Raw genomic sequence first — 20,954 nt, forward strand, 5'->3', positions numbered from 1 at the left:
CAGCTACATTGTTACTGTTCCCTATCATTCCTAGTTGAATGCGCACTGCCCCTTGACTTCAGCTAAAGCTGAATTGCTGTTGTTTGGCAAATTTTCCATCTTGCTGATCTTTCCCCCCCTGACTGATTAGTTTTATTATTTATCCAATTTTTAAAATTGTGGCTCTGGCACACCTGCTCAGGGTAAGACAGCACAATTAAACACATTAAAGGAAATGCACAAAACATGGTGATTATGTAATTAATCAGCTTGAGGTAGTATAAAAAATTGCTAGCCTAGAAGCATAACACTTTGGGAAAGGGTAATTTTAAGAATTTAAAACCATTTTAATTATTTGATTTTTTTCTCTTAAATTCATATATATATATATATATATATATATATATATATATATATATATATATATATATATATATATACAGGCTAGAATATAAGAATATTTATTTCTTTATAGCAAGACTCCTTTCACAAGGTAAAATAGCTTCCCCACTTGGCACCATGCTTAAGGACACTAGAGGAACAACTGACAGAGAATTTATTGGAATGCCCATAGGTAACCCAGGTACATCTTAATCTTCGTAGAGTTATATTTGTAATGTGTTCCTAATTAGTACATTAATAAGTCAAGAAGGCTATGGAAAATGATCTGCAACAGTATGTTTAATTACATAGTTTCACTGTGTTTTGCTATCATTTTTTTCAATTAAGCTTTTATATATTCCCCCTTTTTGTGAGAGAGGATAGCCATTGGAAGGCTTCCTTTTCATGTGACTGAAGCATAAAATGAAGCTGAGTTAGTTTCCATAATCCAGGCAATGTCCTGGAGCTCAGCTCTGGTAGAATAATGTCTAGCACACAGTATATCTGATTACTATCTCAAATCACTGGTATTAACTTCGATTATTTTCTCTTCTAAGCAATACTGAAAAGTCTTTGAATATATGGACATATTTACTTTGTTCTTTTGCTAAAATAAAACTGTGGATAGAGCACTCAAGTCTTAATCTTAATGGGAAATTACTGCTCCCATTTTACCAAAATGACTGTATCTAAATGTTTTTATATCCTCATTCATCTGTATCTAAATGTTTTTATATCCTCATTTCTCTTCATTTATCTGGATCTGTTGCTCAGGAGAAAAGTTCTTTTTTTCCAAATCTACACTTTCTACCTGTTTTCCTAATTCCACTCCTTCTCCCCTGTTTAAGATTTTATTCTATCAGTTACAGTCTTAATCCTTATAGATTCATTCTTTTCTGGTTCTTGCTCTTTACCTGAACATTTGCTCAATTACTACCATTTAAAAAGTACATAAGTAAAATGCTAACCAAAAAAAAAAAAAAGGGGGGGGGGGAAGAGTAATAAGAAGAAGCTTCCAGCAATTCCATTTGCCCAAGTCTGTCTCAGTCTCTTCCCCACCCTCCACTTTCTCCTTCCTTTCAACTACAAACTGCTGGAAAATCTAGTGTAAGCTACCATCTTTTCTCTCTTACTGCATACTCAGTATTCAGCCCACTATGGCCTAATTTTTGCTTTCACCGTATTACTGATCCCGCTTCAGAAAAGATGTAAAGATACCTTATAAATGTAAAATCCAATATGTGCTTTAAGGCTCAGTTAACCTGAATTTTCTGTGTTTCTAGTTACTGGCTATTGTATCTTCAATCATTCAAAAATACTCATGGACTTTATAGTCTAAAGGAGAAAATGTATAAAAAAGTAGATAATTACAATATATATGAGTACTGCTGTGACTTTTGTCTTAATAGAGGGATATGGTATAATTGCTAGTTGTCACCCAATAACTATTCTCTCTTCGTGGAAACAAAACTCTGATTTAGATAGGGAAAGCAACATGCCTAGATTAAAACACACAGAAACAAACAAACAGATTTTACATTTTGTGGTGTCCTTTGCAGTTATACATAGCCATATAACTGAAGTCTTGGCAATAATATGTAAGAGAAAGCATTTGCAAGAGACTTAAAAAAGATTTAGGAATGTTTGCTTCTGTGTCTCTTCATTTTTACTGTCTGGAATACAAATGCCATAGCTAGAGTTAGAGAAGACATATTTTGATCCTAATAAAAATGGAAACCAGAAGCCAAGCATAATAAAGCAGAAAGACATAAGAGCCTGATTCCCTGATGACTTTGTGAAGCTGACATTCAGAACTGCCCATTATGGATGGATGGATGGATGGATGGATGGATGGATTGATTGATTGAGATAGTAAACTCCCAATTTCTTTAAACAGCTACAACTAAGTCTCTGTGTCTGATACAGGCACTTTAGAATAACATGTGTAGGAAAAACATTCTTTCTGGATCTCTGTCTCAGCTATTTTTGGTCTTATTCAGCATACTTTCACTGGATGATCCCATCTATTTCTCCTTCATACCTCTCTCCTCATTTCCAAAACCATATGCCCAACTTCTCCTAGACTTTTCTCCTTGGATACCTCTTAGTCGCTTATGACTAAGTCACTTATGACTAAAACCTGAATGAGCTGCCTTACCCTTCTTGATCTGCTCTTTCTTCTGTGTATAGCTTTTGGCTAATGATGCCACTTCTAACTATGAAAGCTACCAACTCTCAAATCATTGGGGGTAAGTCTTAATTCTTCCTTCGTCTTCATCCTTAAAATTCAATAGATCATTGATTCTAATCATTTCTACCTCAGAATTTTTTCTTGCAAGGATACATGCATCTCCATTCTCACCAAGACTGCCTTAACCCAGGTTCTCACTGTTAATGCTCTTGGACTTTTAAAAAAAATCATTCCTAAAGAGTCTTCTATCTTCCAATCTCTCATCTTTCCATCTATCACCACCCTGTTAAAATAAAGATGTAGCATGCAGATGCATACACACACACATACAAACACAAACACACACACAGGAATATTATTTGGCAGTAAAAAGGAATGAAATTCTGCCATTTGCAAAAAAAACATGAATAGACCAAGAAAGTATTATGCTTAGTGAAATAAGTGAGATAGAGAAAGGCAAATACTGTATGCTATTACTTACATGTGGAATCTAAAAAATAAAATAAATGAATAAATATAGCAAAACAGAAACAGACTCATAAAGACCAAACTAGTGGTTACCATCGGAGAGAGTGAAGTGGGGAGGGGCAAGATACGGGTAGGGTGCTAAGAGGTACAAACTACTACGTATAAAATAAATAAGATACGAGGAGTCTCCCAAGGCAATAGAAATAAAACAAAAATAAACAAATCAGACCTAATCAAACTTACAAGCTTTTGCATAGCAAAGGAAACCATAAAAAAAACAAAAAGACAACCTACAGAATGGGAGAAAATATTTGCAAATGATGTGACCTAAAGGGCTTAATTTCCAAAATATACAAACAGCTCATAGAACTCAACAACAAAAAAACAAACAACCCTTTCCAAAAATGGGCAGAAGACCTAAATAGACATTTCTTCAAAGAAGACATAAAGATGACCAGTAGGCACGTGAAAAGATGGTCAACATCACTAATTATTAGAGAAATATAATCAAATCTACGGTGACGCACCACCTCGCACTGGTCAAAATGACCATCATTAAAAAGTCTACAGGGGCTTCCCTGGTGGCGCAGTGGTTGAGAATCTGCCTGCCAATGCAGGGGACACGGGTTCGAGCCCTGGTCTGGGAAGATCCCACATGCCACGGAGCAACTGGGCCCGTGAGCCACAATTACTGAGCCTGCGCGTCTGGAGCCTGTGCTCCGCAACAAGAGAGGCCGCGATGGTGAGAGGCCCGCGCACCGCGATGAAGAGTGGTCCCCACTTGCCGCAACTAGAGAAAGCCCTCGCACAGAAACGAAGACTCAACACAGTCATAAATAAATAAATAAAAGAACGTGAATTTCAAAAAAAAAAAAAAAAAAAAAAAGTCTACAAATAACAAATGCTGGAGAGGGTATGGAGGAAAGGGAACCCTCCTACACTGTTGGTGGGAATGTAAATTGGTACTGCCACTGTGGAGAACAGTATGGAGGTTTCTCAGAAAACTAAACATTGAATTACCATATGATCCAGCAATCCCACTCCTGGCCACATACCCAGACAAAACTATAATTCAAAAAGATACATGCACCCCAATGTTCACTGCAGCACTATTCACAATAGCCAAGACGTGGAAACAACCTAAATGTCCATCGACAGATGAAGGGATAAAGAAGATGTGGTACATACATACAATGGAATACTCTTCAGCCATTAAAAAGAACGAAATAATGCCATTTGCAGCAAGACAGATGCAACAAGAAATTATCTTACTAAGGGAAGTAAGTCAGAAAGAGAAAGACAAATATCATATGATATCACTTATATGTGGAATCTAAAATATGACACAAATGAACCTATCTATGAAACAGAAACAGACTCACAGACATAGAGAACAGACTTGTGGTTGCCAAGGGGGAGGGAAAGAGGGAGAGGGATGGACTGGGAACTTGGGGTTACTAGGTGCCAACTATTACATTTAGAATGGATAGACAACAAGGTCCTTATGTATAGCACAGGGAACTATATCCAATCTCCTGGGATAAACCATAATGGAAAAGAATATAAAAAAAAGAATGTATATATGTGTATAACTGAGTCACTTTGCTGTACAGTGGAAATTAGCACAACATTGTAAATCAACTGTACTTCAATAAAAAAAAAAAGATGCAAGGATATATTGCACAGCACAGAGAAATATAACCATCATTTTATAATAACTTTAAATAGCGTATAACCTATAAGAACATTGAACCGCTATGTTGTACACCTGAAACAAATATAATATTATAAATCAAATATACTTCAATAAAAATAAAATAAAAGGTTAGGTATGAACTCTTTAAAAAAATGTTAACTTCCGAATACATATATCGGTTTATACCCATTTCAAACTTCAACTTTTTCAATTACTCTCAATTGCCTATAGGATAAAGTTGAAATGTTGTTAGTGATCCTTTTGAAACAGCCTCAGTTTCATTTAAAGCTTCTCTTCTATTTCCCACCCCCCTTAACACACACCAACAGACCAAGTACAGTTGTTTGCAATCACTTCAGACTGTTTGTTATTTCCATAAAAATCCTTATCTTTCCCTATTTCTATCTTTCTACTTCAGTTGTTCTATCTACCTCAAATCCTTTTCCCCTCCTTCCCTCATAAATATACAGCTTTTTTGTTTTGTTTTGTTTTTTTACCTATTAATCAAGGACCAAATTAGAGTCAAACCAGTTTCTGGAGCTTTCTCTTGTTCACTTGCCACATCAGTGGAATTAATTATTCCTTCACCTCTTACCATATGCTTTTGTTCATTCAACTATCATATGGCCTATTACATTATTTTGGCCTATTACATCATTTTTGTATATTTAGGTATATTTTATGTACCTTAATTTTGCACATATTTGAGCATCTTAAAGGAGGCTTTGCATCTCCCAGATGTTCTCAGATGCCTGGTACTGAGAGGATGCTCAACTCACGGCTGGAGTTTTGGACTAACTACACTTTGGTTTCGTTATAAATAAAATATGTAACTTCAGGCTAAATGCTTGCAGATAGACATAAGAATCATTGGAAAATTATTTTAATTAAATGGTCTATTATGAAAATGATTTCAGATTCCTTTATGTTATGAACACATCTTCTTTATCCTAAACCCTGACACTCCAGACCCAGAATACATTCTGCCCATTCACTCCAGAAATGCATTCCATTCATACCTATTTCTTTCTAACCAAATATATTTGTTAAAAGTAATGTTTCATGAACCTGATTTTGGAATGCAAACTTTGAAAAGTGTAGTTTTGAATACCAAATTTCTGTAATTTTTAATGGGCTTCCCTGCTTTACAGTCAGGTTTATTACTTTTCAAAAGACCTCATAGAAGAATGATGGCTTAGATTAGAACTTCTTCTCAATTTAAAGAAGAAAGAAGACGAGAACTCAGGATCACAGAGAGAATAAAGCAATTGTGCTTTGGCACACACAAGTTAAATGCATTTTAAAAGCTTTCCAGGATCTACCTGCAAGCAGATGGCAGTAAGGCATGTAAAAGGGTGCATAACATGCTCCCTTTCTTCAGATTTATTTTTTCTAATGGAAAATTACGGGTGAAATGATGACAAAATAGCTTTGGATTTGCAATGCTATTCTTCATTTTATATAATGACAGCTTTTAAATTGTAAATCCTGGATTCTAAATGGCTCATGCTTAATCTATCTGTAAAATATGTAAAGTTCATGAATTTGAATCGTCATATCAAACAGGAAGGGATAAAAACTCAATTTGCACATCTGGAGGAAATTATATTTGGAGGGACAATTAACAGTAATACATTTTAACATAACGTATAGGCCGAACTTCTATCAACATTTTTGAAAGCTTAGCTTCAGGCAACATGAAGAGGTAAATATATAATTGGAAAAGAAAATTCATGTGGATTTAGACCTTGTGAATGACGGTGAGTGTGTGAAATTGAGAAAAGTCAACAGATGACAGGCTTGGGTCTACAAATAAATATATTTTTTACACATTTAAAGTAGTATAATGGGGACTTCCCTGGTGGTGCAGTGGTTAAGAATCCACTTGCCAATGCAGGGGACACGGGTTCGAGCCCTGGTCCGGGAAGATCCCATATGCCGGAGCAACTAAGCCTGTGTGCCACAGCTACTGAGCCTACACTCTAGAGCCCAGAGCCACAACTACTGAGCCCGCGTGCCACAACTACTGAAGCCCACACGCCTAAAGCCCATGCTCTGCAACAAGAGAAGCCATTGCGATGAGAAGCCCACGCACCGCAACAAAGAGTAGCCCCTGTTCGCCGCAACTAGAGAAAGTCCGTGCGCAGCAAAGGGGACCCAACACAGCCAAAAATAAATAAATAAAATAAATGAATTTTAAAAATATAAAGTAGTATAATGTTAAGTGAGAAAGTGAAGACTGAGTGTCTAATAATCCAAAATAAAGATACAATATTTTAAAATGTTTATATACGTATATGCATTCTGTTTGTATATATGCATATATGTAGTCACACACGCATTCATATACCCACACACATTTCTGTGTGGATAGACCGTGACTACTTAAAATGCATTTTCCTTTGAAAAATGATAGGGAACCAATATAGCACAGGTTTTGTTGGTTTGCATTACTGTTTTTGCAAAATTTGAATATCAAGGAAACTAATTTTTTATCTCTAATAATTACTTAGACATAATTTCCAAATTATTCACTTTTGATTTTTGGTTTTCAGTTTCCTCATAGATTCAAGCCTGTCCACCTGAACAGAAAAGGCAAGACCTTTGAAGGTAAACCCCAGGTCTGATATTTACTAATAGGAACTTGGGGAAGCTATTTAACCTTTCTAAATTTCTTTTTTTTTCAAGTTTTAAAGAACATAAAACAAACAACTAAACAATCTATCTGGCATGTTATTGTGAAGATTAAATGAGACAAAATATAGGCAAGAGATAGTCAGTAAGGATTAGTTCCCAGCCGTCTACCCTTGATGGTAATTCTTTGCTTTCTTTTTTTTTTTTAAGCCAACTGCGCAGATTGCGGGATTTAGTTCCCTGACCAGTGATGGAACCCGGGCCCTTGGCAGTGAAAGTGCAGAGTCTTAACCACTGGAAGGCCGAGGAATTCCCTTTGCTTTTGTTTTTGCAACTATGTTCTTTTGAAAAATGTTAGTTCATTGGGGAAAAAACCAAAGTCTGGCTAAGGAGCTCCCAGACTTACACATTTATACGTATGCTATCATTTTAAAAAATTTGTCCTCATGAATATAAGTTCCTAGAATGTTCATGATGCTTCATTTTAACTCAAATTTATAATCTTGGTCCATGTCCTTCTCAAAGTCACTGATAACTGAATCCAATATAGACATCAAATATTATTTTATTACCATACCCACTCTAGAGAAATGATCTACTGTTATTAAAAGATGAGTAGAAAAGGTAGACATTATTTCTACCGTGGTCATTTTATAGCAATTTGAAACTCAGGGCCACCAAAGAATTTATGAAGATTCCTCTAAACCTATTTACATTCTATCATATTCTACTGCTACAATTACATCTGGAGATAATAGTTTTCAAGACCTGAATTTCTATGATATAAAAATGAATAATGAGAAAGCAAATATTAATTAATAGTTATAAAGCAATTATTTCATTGACTTGCAATTACATATGCACTTATTTTTATAAAAAATTATAGGATTCAATTCAGAAAACCGTGCTCTAAATTCACATCCATTTCTTATATAAGGGGCTTACAAAACCTGATTCACTGTAACATCTCTGAAGTAAATAAAGACAAGCTATACTGACTTAACATTTCTTTAAGACATCTGGCAAGATTTCTTGCTAGTTTAGTTTCATGCAATTTTATATACTCCAGTTGAGTTTTTTCTAACCTACATGGCCCTAAAAGATTTGGTGGGGTAAGGTGGGGTGTAGCTTCTCTGTTTCAAGCATCTTCCACATGTGATGGGATAAGTCTGGGGCAGTACTCACCGCTGACATGATGAGCTCTCCTCCCAGGTTCTGGATCTCAGCTTTAACTTGACTGCAGATTTTCAGCTGGTGAGAGTAGAATTTAATCTGTTCCAGGTAGGCCAACAAGTCCTGTTTGCATGATGGATCTGGGCACTAAACATGCATGAGATAAAAATGGAAATAGCAAAACAAAGAGTAAGTAGATCAGAGCAATTAAATATTGAGATTGCAAGTATCTTATAAGGCACTGACTTTATTTGCATTGAGTCCCATTTCTCCGACCAAGCCCATGTAGATTCTGATATGCTTCCACCATTAGAAGAGTTTCTTCATGTTCCAACCTTAACTACTTTAGCATAGACAGAAGGAGCAGTAAAGGAATTTCCAGACATGAAAAGGTACATGAAATAATTGCCTTTAATTTATGATAAGGTTAGAAGCCTTAGATTTCATTTTTAGGTAAATCTGAAGAAGTATTTAAAATGCAATTATTCCCTTCATCTAAAGTTTCTATTAGAATACTCCTCGAGGCCCATAGTTCTGCATTGTCTGTCCTTCGTTATTTATATGGGCATTAAAAACATCTGCAACAAAACATATATTATGTTCTATTACTTTCAGCATTTAATGTTTTTAGCTATTACTGACAAAAGAAATCATTTCCACCTTAGCTAACAGCTGTGGATCTACCTGGAGCCAAGAAAGAGGCAGCATACATGTTTTAGAGATGTATTAACTTTCTTTACGAAAAACAGTCTCCTACATTATATTAGCTTCTGTAAGGAATTTCCTGGAGTAGAGCTTTGTGCTTAATCATACCATGATAAATATCTGTGGTCAGTGTTTAATGTTTGTGTTCTTTCTCCTATGCAATTAGAATAGATTTTTTAAAATCCCCGATAACTTAATTTCACTTTAAAAACATTCATAAGGATATGGAAATATGAACTGTAACTTATATGCAAAGATATTCACTGCAGCCTTACTTACACTAGCAAAATTTGGAAATAAATATTCTATAATAGTGAAAAGACTAAATAAGGATACATATCTATATAATGTGATATTATACAGTCTCAAAAATTAATATTTTCAAAGGAAAATGTTTTGGGAAGGTAAAAAAACACAGCATTTAAAATTTCACATACTATCTCAATCAGAGTATGTAAAAAATATGTGTTTATGTTTGTGTTTAAAACATAGCGGGAAATAAATATGTGAAAATGGTAAATAAACATGATATAACTAATATTTTTCACTCTCTTCATATTTTACATATCTTAATATATATTACTTACATTATATTATTTCTATAGTAATAAAAATGTTATTATTTTAAAAGCTTTAATTCTAATAGCCAAAAATGAAAACTGAAAAGTAGGATGAAAGACCTGAAAGTATTCCATGCACTTCTGCTTTTACATAGTAGTTAATAAGCTGGAGTGTTGTTGAAAAATTCCTGAGAATCTTATTCTCTTTGATATTTGCTAAATAGACTAATCTACATAGTTCCAGAATGTGTGGACAAGATGAGAACATGTGACTTTTGAGTAAAATTTAGTCAACAAAGGTAGCAAAGATATAAATTCTTCTGCAGAAATACTATCAACCTGCTAGATAGGCACGGACAGATGACATGACACATGATAACCAGCCAGAGAAATCAGGTAAGAGGATAGAGAGACCTTGATATTAAGGGCGTTTCTCAAATTTTTAACACAGAAGAAGGGATACTCCCACAAGTCTCATCAGGAGGATTAAACTGTAACTAAGTAAGAAGAAAGAGAAGGAGAGGAAGGAAAAAAAAAGGAGAGAGAGAGAGAGAAGGGAAGGGGGGGAGGAGGAAGAAGCAAAAACCAAGTAAAGGAAGGGATTTCTCCAATTTACGCATGAGAAGTGAGACGTTTAGAAAGCATAATAATTTTCCCAGGATTGAAGAGCTTATGCTAGAGCCAGTATTTGAATCCATATCTACTTGCTTTTAAATCCATTTTATTTTCAATCGCTGAACTTAGGAGAATTTGGAGTGAATTTTTTTTTTTAATCACAGATTACCATGGGTTGCATAGTTTCAAGGAAAAAGAGAATTTATGGGAACACTATGTCTATTTTGAAGTGAAGATTGCTTAGATTTTTTTAAAGACAAAAATTAGCTATCTAGAATTACCTATAATGATGACAGGCAAGTCATCTCATTGTTTTACCACGACAGGAAGTTGATCTTTATTAGGTACTTCTTATGTGTCAGGCACTGTGCCATGTCCTCTACATGCATAATTCTAAGTTAGTATTCATAGTGCCATTTTACTGAGATCTAATTATTGTCATTTTGCATATTTGTAAGCTAAGTTTTGGATAGAATTTATGATTTGCGTAAAGATTTGAATTGAGTTTTCTCTGTTTCATTCACTGCACAATGATCTCTTCTATATGACATTCATTCAAAACATTGCTTTGTCTATCCTGAGTAATGAATGGTCTTATCTATTGTTTGTTCTTATGGATGGACTCAATGATAATCTTTGACACACACACGTGTTCTATCTGTCATATACTCTCCTAGGTGCTTTACCTATATTAACTCTTTTAATAATCACACAACTTCATGAGGCAAGTTCTATGCCTCCTTCTCTATGCCTCAGTTTCCTCCTTAACAAAGGAGGAAACTGAGGCATAGATAAGTTAATTGACTTGCCCAACTGAGAAATAGTAAAGCTGGTATTCAGACTCACATGATCTGGCTCCAATCCCTACCTCTAAGGTCTAGGAACAATATCAGTCTTCCTGCCAGTTTTATCTTATATATAAACAGTAAATTGCCACTCTGATTTGTAAATTGGTTGCTTAAATTGACACTCTTATCTGTATACTGTAGGTAGGATTAGTGTGAATTTGTTCCTTAAAGACCAGCACCACTATATAACTTCTGATAAAATCAAACTTGCAAATTAATAATTAGATTGTTAACTGATAACCAATGTTGCAATCACCTAAGTTTAAGCAAAACATACAGTCTCTCTCAAGACACTTTCAAGGCCATGCTAGAAGAGTCTAGAATTGTGTTAAGCAAAGAATGAGTCAAATGAGTAGAAAATTTGAAGTTGAACTTTTGAAATTAAAAGTTACTTGACCCAGATTTACCCTTCATTCCCAGAATTGATGAAAATGTTGGTTACACCTAAAGATGGTAGCTTTATAAGTGAAGTATGAAAAACATACTGATTGGTAAATTCCATACTATAAGACTTGTTAAAGCCTTCTTTTCTATTGACATTTGGAAAGTCTTTCTGAGTCACTTTTAGCTGCCCAGAAGCAGAACCAGGAGAATGAATCATTCCCACTTTAAGAATGCTCTTCTACTATTTGCCAAACCTCCGTTATTAAAATCAAATTATGTTTTCCTCACCTTTTATATTTTCACATAAAGCTAATTGAAAAAGTTTGGGACCTAGATTTCTACTGGGTGGGCCAAAAAAGTGCCTTCGGTTTTTTAAGTAAAAAATAAAAGACACATTTTTCATTTTCACCAAGAACTTTATTGAACAACGTATTCACCCTTTTGTTCCACTACCTTCTGCCATTTTTCAGGCAACTTCATAATTCCGTCTTCCAAAAACTTTTTATCTTTTTGAGCAAGGAACCGTTCCAGGTACCTTTTACAGTCTTCCAGGGAATTGAAATTTTTTCCATTAAGAGAATTTTGTAAAGACCACAATAAATGGAAATCCGAAGGTGCCATGTCTGGTGAATATGGCAGATGAATCAGAACTTCCCAGCCAGGTGTAACAGTTTTTGCCTGGTCATCAAAGAAACATGTGGTCTTGTGTTATCTTGATGGAAGATTATGCATTTTCTGTTGACTAGCTCTGAATGCTTTTTGTCCAGTGCCACTTTCAGTTGGTCTAATTGGGCACAGTACTTGTTGGAATTAATCATTGGGTTTTCTGGAAGGAGCTCATAATAGAGGAGTGGTCCCCAACCTTTTTGGCACCAGGGACCAGTTTCATAGAAGACAATTTTTCATGGACGGTGGCGGGGGGGATGGTTCAGGTGGTAATGTGAGCGATGGGGAGCCACAGGTGAAGCTTCACTCGCTTGTCTGCTGCTCGCCTCCTGCTGTGCGGTCCGGTTCCTAACAGGCCACAGACAGGTACTGGTCTGCGGCCTGGGGGTTGGGGACCCCTGTAATAGAGAACTCCCTTCCAATCCCACCATATATACAACATCACCTTCTTTGGATGAAGACTGGTCTTTGGTGTGGTTGGTGGTGGTTCATTTCACTTGCCCCACGATCTCTTCTGTTCCACAGTATTGTACAGTATCCACTTTTCATCACCTGTCACAATTTGTTTTAAAAATGGAATGTTTTCATTACATTTCAGTAGAGAATTGCACGCAGAAGTATGGTCAAGAAGGTTTTTTTCGCTTAACTTACGTGGAACCCAAACATCAAAGCGATTCACATAACCAAACTGGTACAAATTATTGTCAACACTTGATTTGGATATTTTGAGTATGTTGGCTATCTCCCAAGTGATATAACGTTGATTGTTCTCAGTTATTGTTTTGATTTAACTTCAACTCTACCCGACCGTGGAGCATCGTCCAGAGAGAAATCTCCAGCACAAAACTTCGCAAACCACTTTTGACGCGTTCAATCAGTCACAGCACCTTCTCCATACACTGCACAAATCTTTTTGTGCATTTCAGTTGGGTTTTTACCTTCCTTGAAATAGTAAAGCATAATATGCTGAAAATGTTGCTTTTTTTCTTCCATATTCAATATTAAAATGGCTACACAAAAATTCACCACTTTTGATAAGTCTTTTTTTTAAATGCACACTGATATGACAGCTGTCACCTATGATCTAACAAAAATTGTTTCGAATGAAATTAAAGACTACTAAGTGCTACTAGAGCCATCTTAAGGAAAAATCCTTTCGGCCCACCCAATAGAACATTCATGTCCTTTACTTTTTAAAAAATAAAATTTGCACAAAAAAACTTTTAAAGGAATACTGCCAGGGACTTTTAGTCAAATCAAGTGGTAGAATATCATAAAACGTTTTGGTTATTATTTCCCAGTTTATTAAAATAGGAGATGTTAACCAGGACACCTGGTTAGCTTTTTAATGCATGGATTTTCTTTTTTTTTAATTTAAGTTTTATAACCACCAGGACACTCACTACAGACAAGCAGATGGCATGTCAGCCTAAGTGGTTTTGTCACATTAAACCGGCTTTCACTCTTCTAGTAAGGTGCTTCATACTAATACAGAATACGTGATTGAGTAATGAGAGGAAAAGTGAAGAACATTTATTACCTTTCAGTTTGAATTTTAAGGGTAAATTAGCAAAGTGAATACTTTTAAAGACCTGTATTCCATAAGTTTAGCCATTTTTTTTGCTCATAATGGAGTTTAAACTTTAAGACACAGTTAAAATGACTTTCGCAATTACAGACAACAAATTCTGCTAAGCTGGCAAAGTTTGTTAAGGGAAAGTTATTAGGTGTCCTTGTGAATTTCTAGAGTGGAAATTTCAAGCAATCAGTGATAGCAGAAGCACTCTGTGTCCATGACCTTTCCCTTCCCACAGGGCTCATTTCTCCACCTATACTCCAGCCCAGAGGCTGTCTCATTTCACCTTCCTCAGGGTCACAGATCATCCATGATCCCATCTTTTTCTGTACTTTTAATGTCTTCTTCTATCCTTGAATCTATCAACATAAAGTCCCTCAAACCAAAATCCCTCCCTCAACCCTGTAATCCCATCTTTCTCTCCTCTTGTTCAGGAACATGCTTTCTAAAAATTTTCAATGCCACCCCTATTGGTGTTCTGTGTTTTCATTCTTGGGCATCTTTTCACTCTTACCCTCTTCTTGGATAATAGTATCAATATATGCTGCTCTGGCTTCGTCGATCACTTACAAAATAAACATGACTAAATCTCTATCATTCCACCCAGTCTTCAGAAAATCCATATACATATTGTATTGCCCCAGCTCATCTCACTGTCTTATCAACATTTCACACTCAACACATATAACCCTCCACTGTCTCATACTCCATCTTGCCTATTATAAAACCATTTTTCCTGTTCTATTAACTATCTCAATAAAGAGTGCTTCCTCCCTCTCTCCCATCTATTAAATTTGGTCAGTCATTTATTTGAGATGATTCTACATCCAGAAATCTCAGCATACTTTGAACGTTTTTCTTCTTTGTTATGCCTCTCATTGCTGCTCTTTAGCAAACTAAGGTTTCTAAGACACAAAAGAGAAGGGTATCTATGGAAGCATGGTAAAAATACAGTGGGACTCTTTTATGATGTCGTGATGGAGGACGACATTGATTCATATGGTCTAGAGTGGACCTGCTGACTTGTGAGAGTTATATTTGGGAAATTATAGTTTGGTATTTTTCAGTGCATAAATGTTGTTTTACCAGAAATTATATATGTTGTTCAAATTTTGTCACATCTCCTTATTTAGGCTAAAATGGTGTTTTTTTAGAAAAATGTATTTTATTTATTTAATTTATTTTTGGCTGCGCAGGGTCTTCATTGCTGCACGCAGGCTTTCTCGAGTTGTGGCGAGCGGGGGCTACTCTTTGTTGCAGTGCGCGTGCTTCTTACTGCGGTGGCTTCTCTTGCTGTGGAGCATGGGCTCTAGGCACGCAGGCTTCAGCAGTTGTGGCATGCAGGCTCAGTAGTCGTGGCACTCGCGCCCTAGAGCACAGGCTCAGTAGTTGTGGTGCACGGGCTTAGTTGCTCCGTGGCATGTGGGATCTTCCTGAACGAGGGCTCGAACCCGTGTCCCCTGCATTGGCAGGCGGATTCTTAACCACTGCACCACCAAGGATGTCCCTAAAATGGTCTTTTTTAAAAAATATATTTATTTATTTTGATTGTGCTGGGTCTTAGTTGCAGCGTGAGGTCTCTTAGTTGTGCACGCAGACTCTTAGTTGCGGCATGAAGACTCTTAGTTGCAGCATGCATGCGGGATCTAGTTCCCTGACCAGGGATCGAAGCTGGGCCCCCTGCATTGGGAGCACGGAGTCTTACCCACTGGACCACCAGGGAAGTCCCTAAAATAGTTCTGAGTTTAAGAACTGCTTCAAATTCATTTTTAGTTTCAACTTGGTTTGGACATACAATCGTTGAGAGACTGCTATCAGTGACATATCCTTTGAAAACTAATGCAAATTAAAGACAAAGATATTTTCCATCTTCATCAAAGCTCATTTCCTTTAGTAGGTATAAAGTTCTGGCCCAACCTACTTTTCTGCTTTATGCTGACTTCCATGAGAAATTCTCAGAAGGACTGACTTCCATATGTATTAGATTAAAACTCAAAACACATCATCTCCCTCCCTGAAACCTGAAACGTGTCAACTGAAGAGTTACTTTGATTGAAATAAACTTATACAAATGTTTTACCCTGTATAAAGAATATGGATATGGAAAGGATGGTGGAAAGGTTATTCAGACAAATTTTGATTATTTGGAATTTTTGGTTAAAGTCAGCCAGCAACCTGTAAGGAGAAACTTTCCTCATCTTTCGTCTTCCCCTCTTACACCAAATAGCCCCTTCTTCCTAGACCCTAAAACACCTTATTCTGGGTACCTAAGGCTATAGTGTTGCATACATGAAATAAAACTGAATATATAATCACCCTCAAAGCATTTAAGATATTGTTTCAATGGGAAAATGACAAAGACCCAATAAAAAAGAAAAATAGTAAAGCAGCATGCCTTTTAACAGGAAACTCTTACTTCAAGGATGCAAACAGATAAAATATTTTCAGTATTTTATCTATTCCTATTTAATTTTTGAGAACCTGCTATGCATTCATTTTTATAAAGTAGGGGTTCATTAATCTGGAGAACAAATCTAGGTATCAAATTATCTGTTCAAAATAAATTTCAGACAAATAATTGTGTCAAAATACAAATATTGTCACAAGATGCATCTAGAAGTTATAGTCTTAAGAGACATGTTAGAATGATATAATTAATGCTTCATAAGTTTCTTTTTAGTGTAGTTTTATTACATTTTTTTTACTCATAATATCAGCAGGAAACAATACAAATCAGGCTAGCCACCAACAATATTTTGTCAAAATATCAATATAAATTACACTTGGAGATTGTTTTGTTCATAGTTGAGTGCATTGTGTATGATTTGCCTTGTAATTCTTTATCTTGTTTTTTAAATGTCATCTTTCTTAAATTAGTTTTGGCTTTCAATATATTTAACACTGAAAATTCATTTTAATTGTGTCCTGTTATGGTTAGGTGGGAGTACCCAGTCAACAATCTGGATATCTTTCCTTTGGAAAATTTACAGTGAAGGAGTATTAGGATTCAGACACAACACTCAGGGGTTACAAAGTCCAATTTTGTCCTCTTCTTGCACAAAACACTTTAGCAGATGTTAATTTTATTTTGTTTCCTATTCACCTCTTTTCTATTTGGGGTAGGTTGCTTCTGTGACTAATTGTGATCTTTCAGTGTATTATTCCTACCTTGTAAGGTATTTTCCAGTTCATCTAATTTAGAATACCTGCTAACATGATGATTTACCGTGAAGAGTCAAAGAATAGAAAGAGATGTGTACCAAGAGTCCGAAATCCTAAATTTGTAAGAAGCATACTTCTCCAACTTGTCATTCTCTTTATTCGTGAGGAAAATGTTTAAGAATTGTGATAACTAACAACATCCTGACCTTCAGGAATATACTGGCTAATGGAGACAGGATTTGTACCAGAGTTCTATAGGACTTAAACAACATGGTCTTGGATGGCATATGAAATCTACCACACCATCTCAAGGTAATTCTAAACCCAAGAGATGTTGAGTGATTGGGACAAGTAAGCTTACATTATGCTTCTGTATGTTACAAGAGAAGATTTTCATTCATCTCTTCCTAGCTACCTAATGGTAATGCCAGAGTAGTAAATTGTATGTAGTTATATAAAATAAACATATGTTCAAGAAAGCAAGACAGGGAAGAAGGGTTAAAAAAAAAAATCCAGGAAGGCAGAACTAGAAGTCTCAATTTGATTTCATTTCATTCTCTCTACATATGAACTTTGACTCTGAAACTTTATAGAATGAAACTAAATTGGCCCAACTATATATATATTTCACAAATCCATGTTGGATAGAATTGAAAATTGATTGATGTTTGACCTTCTGACACTCTAGCCAAAAGCAGACTGGAAAGCATCATAAAAATTATTAAAAGTTTTTTGAGCTATTAGATTGTTCAAAATTAAGAGCAACCAATGTTCTGGCAGAGTTTTTTCATAATATACATTGACACTGTAAAAATTGCCTTGCTTATTTACATTATTCAATTGTATTCCACAACCAATTTCAGTAATTATTTTTGTCTAAATTTTTTATGTTAATCTATCAAAAAGTATCCGAAGCACAATCATAGAGAATCTTCCCAGATAATCACTATAATAAGTGATTCAATTCTGATTCTTCAGAACCGTATTTATTCAGATGAAAATTAAATATATCATTTGAAACTACTTTACTATATGAAATGGAAAAGGCCAAAGAGAGTCATCCATAATTCTCCATTAGTCAGTGACTGTTTCTTTAAGCTTCTTTTAAAATGTCAAAGTTATATGGAAGTGAGACAATACTTTTGCTTTCTTCCATGCAATGTGAATAATGTTAAAAACAATAGCATAATTTAATACAGCTGTGTTATAGAAGTACCTACTGCAAGGTGACCTAATCTAATTAAAGAAGAATATCAGTCAAGAAGAAAAGGACAACTTCAAAGTGACAGAATTATTTGGACTTTGAAAATTGTGCATTCTAAAATAAACAAGTACACTGCTAAGAATCATTAAGTATTTAAAAAGTTATTAGAACACATAAATTTGTTTAATGTATTATGGTTTCATTTATCCTACTACTATTTTGTCTCATAAAAGTGAATGCAATAAAATTCTAAAACACAGAAAACCATGGGCAGATTTGGGTTTCAGTCATTTATTCATAATAGATTTTGAATTATATTAGAATAGAGTTTGTTTTTAACTGTAAATGCTGGATACTAAAGAGATTAATAAAATGTTTATAATGCTTAATGTAGCAAGAACTTGAAAAAAATATATATGACCATATATGTGAATATATATATATATTCAAGAATGTTTTAAAATATTTGTCTCTTATTATTTTTCCTTGTTTATTTCTCTTCCCTTTTATCCAAAAATATAATATCTAATAAGAGAAAGTTCCTCAGGTTCCAAGAAAAAGAGGATAAAAAGATAAAATAATAGTAAGTAGCCTGATAAAGTTTCTCTTAAAGTATATGCACAAAAAGATATGAAGTAGTTTCAGATTCAAAAAGACAAGTGTTTTTTTTCCCCAAAGATAGATAAATATGTATTATGGAGTTGAATAATGTAAAACCTGCAAAGGAATACTATATCTCCGTTTGAAATAGTAATTGAATATCTCAGTACATTAATTAAAGAAACTGACAGATTTCTCAATTAAAGTTAAGCAAAAGGTAACTCTAATAATGTAGCTGCTGCTTAGAAAACTGGAATAGAGACATGAGAAATCTAAAGAAAGGAAACCATGTATTTAGAGCATCTATAAGGATTAAATACTTCCTACATTTTATATCTTCACTTCAGTATTCTATTATTCTACTAATTACTATTTGTCTCACAGTTTTACACAGAATGCCAGAACATATTGTTTACACAGAAAACCTAACATACTTTTGAAAAGCACTAATTTTGAAGAGCAAAAATAAGAAATCTGAGATATTAAGAAAAAGAATACTAACATTGGGTATTACAGCCAATTAAAATAATTTGAGTATATCTGAAACTCAAAAAGCTGATATTTAGAATAATTTGAATATATTTGAAGCTCAAAAATCTTAAAAATAATCCAGCCCTATATAATAATAATAATGATGATAATAGTAGTAATAATAAAGCACCAAGAAATAAACTTCCTCAGAATAAATTTTCCACTACTTGTGTGTTAATTATGCAAAAAAAATTAAAAATAATTCAATAATAATTTAGGAAAAAACAACCCAACAGAGTAAAAATTCAACTTTGTTTTAAACAATGTCAAATGACAGAGAGCAATTACTATGAACTTTCATCACATCCATTTGTAAAGAACTCACCTGGTTGGCAATCTGCCGAGCAAGGACGTCCATCCTTGATCCTGATTCTGATATCATTTTAGCTGCATAGATCACATCAGTTGTATGCTTCAGTGGTCCTTTTCCCCTTAAAATAAAAGAATACATGTTTGTTGCAGTGGTTCATGCTAAGATACAAACACACACAAGCACACACACACAAGATTTGTACCCCAAAGTATAAGCCATCGGTTTTACATACTTCAGTTTTAAACAGGCCATGATTAGATTCCAGTATTAAATGAAAAATTAAAAAAAAAAAAAGGAAGGCCAATTTTGTTAAGATTCAGGATATTTTGCCAAGAAGATGGACTCCATTTGATCTTCATTCCCATGTATTTTGTACAATAAACCTTAGCCCAGAGATACTTTTGGTGGATGTAGACCCCTGAAGGCAAAGGTATTTTCTTCATTCTGGGTGGAAACATGAGATTTTGGACATTTTATATGTTCAACAGTGTACTTTGATTAGCAGGGACGCTGTTAATCCTCCTATTTTTAATTTTTTTTTTTTTTTTACAGTCTTTTGGTTAACTGTACTTTGTTTTTATCACATTACCTCTCCTCCACAATTATTTCATAGTAATATCAGAGTAGTTGAGTATGAATCTGGAGTCACGCTATCTTGGACTATTTCCCCAAACAGACTGCTTCTTACCATTTGTGTAAGTCAAACAAGATAGATACCCACTTTATGCCCCAGTTTCCCAGTGATAGGAAATAGGAGCACCCACCACATGGAGTCATTCTAGGGACTGCATGATTTAATTTCCACGAAGTGCTCAGAACATTGTTTTAAACAAAGTAAGCATTCAATAAGTTGTTATTTTTGTGCTTGTTATTTTAAGATAATTTTGCTTTCTAATGCCATGGAATAAAAGTTAGCTTTATTTAGGGATTTGCAATGTAGTTAAGAAAGAAGTACACTTCTTACATAGTTGGAGTGGGATAAGATAAGGAGATATTTTTCTGTCTTCTCATTCCTCAAAAATAAATGAATAACTGACCTGAATGAATATAAATGTCCCATCCACCTAAAACTGCTCCTCTCCTTATTCCTTTATGTCCAATTCCTAACCCTCTACTGAGTATCGACACACTGGCTATTGCAATTATGTGGTTTCTGTTCCTTGTTCCTAACAGAGAATAGGACCCTGAAGAAATCACCCACTAATGCAATTGTTTTGATGCTTTGCCGGGAGTAAGATGAGTGAGGAAGGTGGGAAGAAGGAATAAGC

At 34.9% G+C, this 20,954-nt stretch overlaps 1 protein-coding gene across 1 annotated transcript in view; it reads right to left on the reverse strand.

Moving 5' to 3' along the window:
- The window catches only part of CTNNA3 (catenin alpha 3), a 1,637,417-nt gene that overhangs the window by 45,094 nt on the left and 1,571,369 nt on the right, over positions 1-20,954 (reverse strand). The window contains exons 15-16 of the mRNA XM_068548855.1: positions 19,699-19,804; positions 8,535-8,669 (exon numbers count right to left, since the gene is read on the reverse strand). Coding sequence (XP_068404956.1) covers positions 8,535-8,669; positions 19,699-19,804 — 241 coding nt within the window. The remainder of the gene's footprint in view (positions 1-8,534; positions 8,670-19,698; positions 19,805-20,954) is intronic.

The sequence above is a fragment of the Eschrichtius robustus genome, chromosome 7 (assembly GCF_028021215.1).
Source record: "Eschrichtius robustus isolate mEscRob2 chromosome 7, mEscRob2.pri, whole genome shotgun sequence".
Classification (NCBI taxonomy): Eukaryota; Metazoa; Chordata; class Mammalia; order Artiodactyla; family Eschrichtiidae; genus Eschrichtius; species Eschrichtius robustus.